We start from the raw sequence: 10,970 nt of genomic DNA, 5'->3' as shown, positions 1-10,970 counted from the left end.
AGAACGCTTTACCACCGGCGTAAACGTAGGTGTTTACATTCTGATGACAAGGAATGAAACTGAGCAAGATGTTGAACAAAAGCGGGGATAAAACTACACCTTGGGGAAGACCTCGCGTTCGTGTGTATTTTGCTGATGAAATCCCACTTTGTACATTGTACAACTCCGTGCCCTGCGACAACTCAGCAGTACAGGCTACAAAGTATTCAGGCAAGACAATGTCGTGCATCATCTCCAAAAATATTGGGTGTTCTGCACTAGAGTTTCTACACCGTCGTACACTTTGGAAATGTCTAGAGTAAATAGAGCAGCATATTGTCTGTGTCATCGTGCCAGCTTAATTCTGCTCTTCAGGTGGACGTACGCGTACCAGATCGCCATCCCTGGCCTAAATGCAATATAGCAAGTCGACAAGAGAAATCGCCATCCTCGGTAGGAGCTCGGCTGCTCGCATCCGGATATACTCGCCTCCGCAAGCCTTTTACGGTATATATTTTGCAGCCACACTGTGAGCTTCTCGAAAACGGACAATATGTATAAGTTCGTCAGTTTTGGAGACGAAGCTAGGATAGACCACTGACTTCATTCGAAGTGAAGCAATGTGAATTTGGACCGGCGCGATGCCATGCGTCAGGCGAAGAATCGAGGTGCAGTCCACGACACGCAATGTTACCTGTAGAAGAAATTTCCATTGGAAAGAATAAAGGCATTTGGGACATTGGTCGAGGGCATTCTACATCATTTTTCCGTGCGATAACGTAGGTCGTTGAGCCCGCCAAAAGGGAATGACGGAAGAAAATGAAATAACTTATACTCACGGTTCGCAACGACCGCCGCGCTCTGCACCCTCCTTTTCTTCTTCTGCTGCGTTACGTGCCCACTTGCACGTGGTAAGAAATATAAATGATAAAGAATTGATTTCAGATGCTCTGCTTCCGCATCGAGATCATGATATACTTTCTTGTTTCCCGTATTATCTTGCAGCAGTAAAATTAAACGTAAAGCTTGTGAAGACGGCGTAATTTCTGTTATTTCTTTCTTCTCGAACAGATGAAGTCTCTCTTTAAGAATTTATTGAAGGAACTAGGCTCAATGATGGTCGCCGTCTTGGCACACCCCGTAGTGTCGAAGCAGTCATCACTTTTCTTTGGGTTCGGATGACTTTCTTATCACTTAGTTGCCGACATCTTGATTACCATGGCAAGTTAGTGCGTAGTTCGAAGCGCTAATTTATTGCACCTGATTTAAGGTTTCTGGGTGGTGAGAGCTTCGTGCTTGGCTTTTTCAGCTTAAAGAGGCAAAAACGGCGACAGCGGCGATTGCGACGGTGAAGACGGCCGGCAGTTGCGTGGACAACAGAGACGCCACAGAGAAAAGGATGATAAAGCGATCCTAGGAGGAAAGCCAAAAATTTTGTTTATTTCTGAAACAGAGAAAAACACTTCTTGGAAATTTAAGAAACAATGCAGAGAGAATCATGATTAAGCAGGGACCAAGCTGGTAGAAGTTGTCTGGCGATGATTCATCATCATCATCATCATCATCATCATCATCATCAAGATCATTTTCTTCTTTTCCAAGTAGTTCTGACACATACTCATGCTAACGAAAGGCTAAAGGATATGCATTTGTAATATGACTTAAGAACAAAATAGATTTCAAATTCGCTTGCTTACCAGACAGATGCCCAGGTCTTTAACACGCGTATATGTTTACCTCCATCTTTTCCCAGTAACTTGCGTGACCATTTAAAATGTTCGCTCGCGCATAGAAAAAAAAAGGAAACTCACACAAATATTCTGCTTTCACGGATAATTTATTTCTATGACACACCAAAAAATATACAGCATACTTTAACGAAGCAGGAGCGCTGTACCACCGCTCAAGGTTAGAGGAGCGCGTTGAACAAACTGTGACGACGAGCAGTACGTCACCAAAGGAATACCAAGCGCTGAACGGCGCTTCGCTTATGTGTCCAGGTCTCACCGCATCCCTCTTTCCGTAGTGTCTCGCCTCTGCAGAGAAGACTGATTGTCATCGCATCGGTAAGGGTGCGAGCCCACACCGGGCTCCAAAGGCCGCGTGTCCGGGGTTTCGCAACGAAGCCGTTTGTATACACACAAATACATGCACACACCTTAAGCACTTGGAAATTCACGGCGTAGGCTGCGCAGCAGGAAAGCATGACATTCTTAGAAATAAAGCTCTCAATGTTCCGGAAACAACACCCGTTCACGTGCTTGTATACTAAATGACCAGGAGCGTGATAAGAGGAACAGGATGAGGTACACACCCACAACTGGTCATTTCGAAGGGAAACTCCTAATCTCTAAATGGCCTAAAATGAAGCCATTCATTGGACCAACCATGTATTTAACAAAGCATTACAATTTCACAACTCAACAGTTCCTTCATTCGTAATGTGAGAGATACCAACAAAAGACTTTGGCTCGCGACTGCACATAAGCTGTAAGCAACAGTAGTGGATGCGAGGCAGAGATCACGCCACAAAACAAAAACGTAGGCACAACCGCCGTTTTCTTTTTCCGCACGAACAACTCCAGGCCGAACGTTAGTTCTCTTTCCACTCTGTCAACGCTGAAGCACAGACATACTTCGCGGGCAGGTTTCATGCAGTTCCACGTGAACGAATGACACAACCGTCGACACGAGGCGGTTATTCACGGTCGCTCGCAGCTACCAGTGAGGCATCCTGCCAGCCAATGCGCAGTCAAGCGTTTAATCATGCGTACGCAAGTCACAAAGAGGATGTCGACACTGAGACTTCACATTTAGATGACTTTCGTTCAGACCGAATCAGTAACAGATCGCTGATCGGCCTACGTCAAAGTTTTTTTGTTATGTGAAACAAGCTTTGAGGAATTTGCTTGGGTCACGACGAACACTGGTGTGGTAAAATTACCATCCCCTTAAACGTTGGGCTTGAGTACTAGGGGCAAGGTTACTAATATTCACTCGTATCATAGGTGTTTCATACCCTTCTTTCATACCAAATAAACCAATCCCCGAAGAGCACTCCACACAATGCACTCGCACGGAGATAGATAAAGACACAACAACATTTCGTATACTGAGTACGTTTTAACAAAACTTACAACAATAACAAAACACATTTCCTTAATAACCGTGCTTATTTAACAAACTTGATGAGAATATCAACGCACACACGCTTTTGAGAGGTCTTGTTTACGGGAGTACTTCTGATAATATTCGTTTTCTTTTCTTATTGCAAGCAGTTGCACTGTCTTCATTGCATTATACTCGAAACAGCTCGCTGTACTCCCATATACGATAGAACAAAACTACACAGGCAGATATATGCATTAGGCACACAATCCACTCACTCACATGTGTATACTTATACCTATAGGCAATACTTATCAGTAGTGCTCTTTAACAGCAGCAGAGAGTGTATTGCATGTGTTTTAGCATAAAACAAGAACCTCAAACGGCAGTTTCATAATCGTTCGTGCTACTTTCACAGTAGCGAGGTTACAATGCTACGTAAACAACAAGGTACTGTGCTTCATGCTTTGAGCTATCTAGAAATCTGTCACGCAATGAGCTACGTACTCTTTCAGACAGAAGCATAACTTACAGGCGCAAATTGACTGTAGCCGTTTTGGCCATCGCTCCAAGCAGTGCCTGTCAAAACAAACGGCAACACCTGTACTGTTTCTCGAACAAGCTAGATAGTCCAGTATTGAAGAAACCATGAAACATTCTTATCGGTACTGTTTTGGTGTCTCGCATAATTATGTCCATTTTGTTACATTAGAACGCTTTCTTACACGCAGCAGAAATCACCCTGATGCTACAGAGAACGCGACATCACCTTTCACTAGGGGTTTCGGAGGACCCTTATTCACTAACTTTGTGTCACAAATTATCTTTCACAGATTCTTGAATCTCGTAAAATTACTCGCAGTCTTGCTCGATCTCCTTTACCAAGTGAACTGCAAAATGAGTGAAGATAAATGACGGTTCTATTACATGTTTAATCAGTAAACTCTCTAGTTTGTTCGAGAAGGCCCACCTTAGCTTTGGTGACGCCCTTGTGTGGTGACTAGAACCCTTTCAGCTTAACACACGACTGATGAAAAACAGCCGAAAAACGATATGCACAGATGTAGTGTTTATACGTGAAGCCTACTTGATGAGCTGTACTGATAGGTTACGATATGTCGGCAAGATGAAATCACCCACGATACAACTGCGCAGCTCCTGTCAAGTATTTGTCCCAGCAAATTCACAGTGTTGCCTTCGGATAGTTACACTGACCCCCACAGAAACCGTATCGTGAATCAAGGGAAATTGTCTTGCAAGAAATTATACAAACCCGGATTTCTATCCGATAGTCCTCGAACAAAATTTTGCAAATATAACATCTGGAAAGCTGCAAAATCTTACAAATTCAGTAAATTTCTGAAGCATATTTCTTAAGATATGTTCGTTAAGATACGTTCGAGTCAAGCATATTCGCTAAGATATGTTGCAGGAAGCGAATACAATCACAAGCGTATGCTTTTGGTATGACTTTCAGACACGATACTATAGAGTGAATATGCATTTCACAAAACGTCCAAACAACTATGCCGCACAAAGTGACAGCCAGTGTATTCACATTTTCGATTCATCAGTGTAAGCTTTGTGGTTGCATTCCACACAATGTGTGTGAATGTCATTTAGCATAACACGTTTACGGGCCCATCTACGTTGACGTCATGACCATATTTTCATCCGAGTCACTTTATTTTTTGTCACGATTAAAGAGTACGTATAGCCGAGCCGGTTACCGAAAATAACTTTTCTAAGTACTATGTGTTCGCACGTTCCACAAAAGCCACTGCGCGAAGACGCATCACACCCGACAAACACGGCAGCTTACCACCACTCTCTCGAGCCATGTTGTCTGCAGTTGCATTTCTCAATGATCAATTAGAAAAAAAAAGAAACCTTTATGACTACAAGGGGTGAAGTAAAATTAAACAAGTACACTAACCGTATAAAGCATTTGGTCAGTAATAAACAGGGCACTCTGCTCTGTTTTAACCATTTAAAACAACACTATTATAGCCCCTACACAAATTTCATTTCTGCAGTTTTATCATTTGGACTTGTGCACACCTAACGCAAATTTCAAGAATGTGTAAATAATTAGTTATAAAATGTTGTTTGCCAGCTTAATTCATTGCAGGTGTAAGCAAATCATATATACTGGAAAGGAAAGGGTAGTCAATACTGAATAGTTGCAGTCATGGTAAACTGACATGCGCTGAAAAATCCCCCCCCCCCCCCCCGCCATATAATTAGCTATAAAGTGCAGTTTGTGTGCTCAATTCAATGATTTTATAGACTGGAAAGGAAAGGGTAGTCAATACTGAATAGTGACTCTCATTGCAAACAAACATGCGCTTCGAAATCCCCCCCTCCCTCTTCTCCTTAAGCTGTCCCAGAAGTCTCTCATGGACACAATAAAAAGTAGGAATCACAAAGCACAATGCTATAGTGTTCAACTACATAAATGTGCGAAACAGTCACTGCTCTCTTGCGCCTATTGAATCAGTGCGTCATTTAAAAATCTCTTTGTGTTATACCAGCCGCCAACATTCACTTGCCGCCGATCAAAGTAAACGCCATGCCTTCAGCTCAAGTTCATTGCCTGGTTAGTAAACAAAAAAAAAAGCATATAATGTCTGGGGGTGATGGAAGATACATGACATGTCTCTTTGCGAAAGTAATGCATTTGTCATAACCTGGATATGATGGGATTATAAAAGCATATAGGCGGATGTTAGTGAATTCCCACTCATTCAGCATTTCTTCCAAAGTATATATACTTCCAAAAGCGGAGCAATAAATTAATTTGTAGTGCATTATAACAGCACCTATACGCAGCACTGTTGCAATTGCACCTGTAGGCGCCGTCCAAGAAACCAAACAAAGAAAGTGCAGAAAGGAAATTTGCGTCGTAGCCATATCATTCACCTCAACTTGCGTAGATTGAACAAATAAAGCACCCTGCATGCGGCGCTAGGAATGCGCCGTCTCCAAGTGCGAAATAGGTACGTCGCGGTCTGCACTTTAACACCGTAAGAATACCTACCTTTGCACGTTTTGTAACATTTTCGCAACACAAACTTTTAATGGTTTGTTCTCTCTTGCAGCACTCCTTCATCTTGGCATCCTGTACTTCGCACTTAAAGACTTCGCAGACCGAGCGCAAAACTAAAATTTGACTACTTCCACTCTTAAAAACAGGGTTGACACATTGCTTTCGATGACTTCGCTGTTTCTGATGCTAGCCTTGCCTCTACCATGCATAGGAGTCAGCGACATGTCTCCGACTCGGTTGCGGAGCGAATGGTGAGGTTTTCACCAGAGATGACGCGAACGGGTTGGTTTCTTTTGCTGAATCTTGGTCGTAGTCCCTCAGCGCCGTGACGTCCTTGTAGGCCTTCAGAAAAAAAAAAGAATACGAAGCAAACAAAGAGTCAGTGTACTCTTTCGCGTTTCATATTTGAGCCGGTACTGCATTATTTGAAAGAGTAACACTGCCGATCAAAAATGTTAATCTGAACAGGCGGGACGTGCAACTTGCGTTCTCTGGTTACAATTGCACTCCTCCTTTTTTGTTTATTATTTAGGTGAAGCAGGTGGGAAATTTACAGGCTTGCCTAAACGAAACGAAGCTACCACGTGCATGAATATACAGCTAATCGTTCTCTGGTTGCACCTGCACTGCTTGAGAGCTGCGCAGGCCCTTCCACTCGCCTTCCAAAGCTTTCTAGCGCCATATGTTCTTCAACAACGACGTTAAGCAGAAAAAGATGCTCCTCGGCAATTTCTCAGATATGAGCGAGTGAGTGAGTCAACTTTAATAAATATCCGGCAAATTGATGGCTTGGGTCTAGGCCAAGCCGGGGGCAGCTGAGAGACCCTGTCTCTCGGTAGCTTCCCGGGCTTGCTGGATGGCCCAAAGTTGGTCCTGAAGATCAGAGCTGGTCAGTGCGGTTCTCCTCCGCGCCCTTAGTTAATTCGGGGGGACTGCAATTCTCCTCTGAACTATTTCACAATCCCAGAGTATCTGTTATAGGGTGGCTACTCTATCATTACATAACTTACATTTGGCCTCAGGGTATAAATCTGGAAACATGCGGTTAAGATGTACCGGGTTCGTGTAAGTTCTGGTTTGAAGTCGCCTCCAGTCAACCGCCTGAAACCTGTTTAATTTTGGGTTAGGAGGTGGATATATACACCTCGACTTTCTGTAGAATTGGGTAATGTCACTGAATGAGAAAAGTCTAGCCCTATCCATCCGTTCCATCTCCTCCTCGGCCAGAGCCCCCCCTAGTCGGACGCGGTTAGTGAGTCCTCGCGCAACACGATGGGCAGACTCGTTAAGGTTTGGGTTGGCGGTGGATTCGCAGTCTGTTATGGGCTGGAAACCAGATGATTTCTTTGTCGTAACATTCCTCAGATGATATAAGTTTGGTTTCACTGTTTAGAATTTTTGCAGCTTCAGCTGATATCCGTCCTCTGGCATAATTTCGTATAGCTGATTGAGAGTCGCTAATAATGTATCTATATTTGGGAGAAGCGATAGCCAGAGCGATGGAAACCTCCTCCGCAACCTCAGAGACACTGGTTTTGATTTAACACGTGCGTACGCTTTCTTGCTTTGTATTAATTGATACTGCTGTAAATGCTAGGTGATTTGAATATTCCGCGGCGTCCACGAACAGCGCTTCCTCATCATTGCCATAGGCTTTGAGTAGAGTTTTAGCTCTGCTCGTTATCCTGCCCTGATTGAATTCTGGGTGCATATTTTTGGGTAAATTGGGGATTTTAATCCTGCTCCTGATCTCTCTGGTCAACGTAACCTTCGGTCCTTGCTGGTTATAGTAATTTATTCGTAATTTGTCGAGAATACTTCTGCCAGGCCGGCTGCTGGCGAGTCTTTCCAGCTGAGCTATCTGCTGAGCTTCGATCAATTCTTCTAAGGTGTTATGCATGCCCAGCTGCATTAATCTCTCTGTACTGGTGCTGTAGGGCAAGCCTAGGGCCTGCTTAAAAGCTTTCCTTATGAGCGTATTGATTTCGTCCCTTTCTGCCTTGTACCAGTTAAGGTACGTAGCTACGTAAATGATGTGGCTTATCGCAAAAGATTGAATGAGCCTAACAATGCTAGCCTCTTTCATTCCCTGATATTTGTTCGTGATTCTCCTAATCAGCCTAATAGCGTTAGTGACCTTGGTCCCGAGCTTTCTAAGGGTTTCGCTGTTAGTACCTTTAGACTCAATATTGAGTCCCAGGACCCTAATTTGTTCAACGATGGGGATGGCCCCGCCATTCTTCGTACGAATGTGTATCTCTTCGTACTCTTTCTCTTTGATGTACCCCTTGGGCGGCCTGCCCTTGAGATATGTTACCAGAAACGTCTTACGCCGGCTCAAAAGCGCTGGAGAGTAAAGAAGGGGCTTTTCAAGCACCTGCTTCTGGCACTTGCTTGAAAGTTATTGGTCAACTGGATGACCAGTAGAATTTCAGGCTACTTGTTACCTCGGTAGCGTTAATGAAGCCGATCACCACTATTGCAGAAAGGTGACTACGTTCATGCGAGTGACGGCGCTGCCCTCAACTTGCACAATTCAAGGCAGCGCTTTGAGAGAAGGAACGTTTGTAAACATTGTCGTTGAAGGTGACAAGGAGCGGACAGAAGCTGACGATAGATGTAACCAACCTCGAAGTCCTTTCTGATGTGGTCGAGTTGATATGCGCTGTCGGGGCTGACAGCCTGGGCCATGATTCCTTTCGGATTAAAAGCAGCCGCCAGGGACGTTCGGCCGTAGCTTCTTCCCCTTTCCTCAGGTGAGTAGGCTTGGTTTAAAACGTTCGTCCTGTATCCCCATTGGTCTGGAAAGTAAGCGACATTGTTAGTAACGTTTCTCTGCTCAATGTTTAGCGTAGCATCGCAGAAGTGACAGCGCTCTCTTGTGTCGCCTCTCTGCACGTCTTGTATTTTTCGCGCTGTTCGAAAGATGAGCCAACACCAATCGCTCAGTTTTTAGTTATACTGCAGTGTCAGAAAAGACCGAACAATGACTGTAGAAGTCGCGGAAATTCAGCAGCTGTCATTATCGAAATCAAGATGGACGCCAAAATGAAGGAAATCTATTCACTCCAGCTAGCAAGAACGTGGGCCTAGTTGCTTGCTACAGAATCATTTTAGAACGATAATTCTCAAACCGTTTCTTAACAACCGTTTCTCTCATTTCAGGCGGGTTTCATTCAGTGCTGCTGAGCCGCATTCCAGTGTCTGCTTCATCCCCCACCGGACAAACCACAAGACATTAAGATGTCGGCAGAAGGCTGAAGCACGCTGCCTTCGCATCTAAGTGTTCATTCATCTGCTTCTTTATTTCTTACCACCAGGCTAAATAGGCAAGGAGAAGAGGGAGCAAGAGAAAGAGAGAGGAAAGGTAGGGAGGTCGACAAAACGGCCCACGAATGCTGATCGGCCCACCGTTACAAACCGCAATAAATCTCTTAATTACGAGGGAACACATCATGCAGTGGTATCAGGTTCGGCCCAACAAATCACCACCTTTGATAACACTATCTCCGGTATCGTCCCGATTCACTCAGCCAGACCGCGATCCGCGTCAAGTTGGGGAAAGAGCCAAAGAAAACATCGCTTTACTACGCAGTGGTTGTGCACTTGCCTGGCTGATCACTGCTTCGCGATCCCTGGTTTCCACCTCCGGGTACGCCGAGGAAGCCACCAGGCCCATGGGCTACGCTGGCGTCAGGCTGTTGTGACTGCTGCTGGCCACCGCCCTGCTGCTGGGAGTCACCGAGGTTTTGCTTGGAGAGCGATCGAGCCATCGGGTTGGCCGGAACGCCGTGAGGCGCCAGGTGAGAGGTCTCCTCGACTACGAGGTGCGGCTCGTCATCGTCCTCGCGGAAGGCCACGAAGCCCCGATCCTTGCGGTAGTAGTTGACGAACACGAACCCGACGAGCACTAGCAGGCAGGCGAACCCGTAGCCACGGAACGTGATCTGCGTGCCTGGGACGACCAGCGGAGGTTATGCGTCTGAATGTGGCGACGAGTCAGTGAGCAAGGGCGGCGGTTTAGGTGACAGAAAGAGAGAGAGTTCAATGGAAGCTGAAGATGTTCAGTACTGCTATGTGCACGGCTTGCTACTTCAGTTGAGGTATTCGAGGTAAGATGAAGAGAAGACAAAAACAGAAAATAAAAGCGTAATAAGAAAACTAGGAATAAACCAAGATGACTAACAAATCGTCGAAAAATGTCTAGTATGAGATCTGACTGGCGCAAGTATAACAGCAGGGCCGTCGTAGCTCAGATTGCGTCCCCCACTGCTGTCCCAGCGTCCTAAAAAAAACTCTATCCCGAGTGTACACAAAATAAAGTTTTGGCTCCTAACAGCGCGGTGGTATAGCAGTCACTGTGACAAAGCTCAACATCGTCAGGTATACATAGTTTACACTCCTCGCACACTGATGAACTGAGTCGCCCGATAATAAACATAGCAACTGCTCGGTGTCACTCGGTCTCACCCCCATCTCCCCATTTTGCAAGTTCAGATTTATCACTATTCACTTTGTAGCTGCACAGGGCTACATTAGCCGTGTTGTACGCAGAGCGCGGTCGGGGGAATACACCTGAACTTGCATCCCCTGCGACAGCTGTGACTCGGTACGGTCACGCCAAAGTGTCGTGCAACGGAAAGAAGGTGAATTTACCAAGTTCTCACCGTAATGCGTACCATACACGAACATTCTATATAAGGATAATGAAGGAAGCCGAACAGTGGACATCAAATAGTCTTGAACAGCGACCTGCGCTGCCCAAATAATGTGCAATTTTAACTGCATAGAGTGGATGTCTTAATCGAGGTTTGTACTTGCTAATAGGCTGTCT

General features: G+C 45.1%; 1 protein-coding gene across 1 annotated transcript in view; it reads right to left on the bottom strand.

Annotated features, from left to right (window-relative positions):
• Window positions 1-5,439: 5,439 nt before the first annotated feature.
• The window catches only part of LOC119455987 (major facilitator superfamily domain-containing protein 6), a 28,679-nt gene continuing 23,148 nt past the window's right edge, over window positions 5,440-10,970 (bottom strand). Inside the window, exons 6-8 of the mRNA XM_037717546.2 lie at window positions 9,743-10,091; window positions 8,765-8,921; window positions 5,440-6,478 (exon numbers count right to left, since the gene is read on the bottom strand). Coding sequence (XP_037573474.1) covers window positions 6,335-6,478; window positions 8,765-8,921; window positions 9,743-10,091 — 650 coding nt within the window. The 3' untranslated portion in view covers window positions 5,440-6,334. The remainder of the gene's footprint in view (window positions 6,479-8,764; window positions 8,922-9,742; window positions 10,092-10,970) is intronic.

The sequence above is a fragment of the Dermacentor silvarum genome, chromosome 6 (assembly GCF_013339745.2).
Source record: "Dermacentor silvarum isolate Dsil-2018 chromosome 6, BIME_Dsil_1.4, whole genome shotgun sequence".
Lineage (NCBI taxonomy): Eukaryota > Metazoa > Arthropoda > Arachnida > Ixodida > Ixodidae > Dermacentor > Dermacentor silvarum.
The sequence above is the reverse complement of the archived record's forward strand: the minus strand, read 5'-3'. Positions and strand labels throughout refer to the sequence as shown.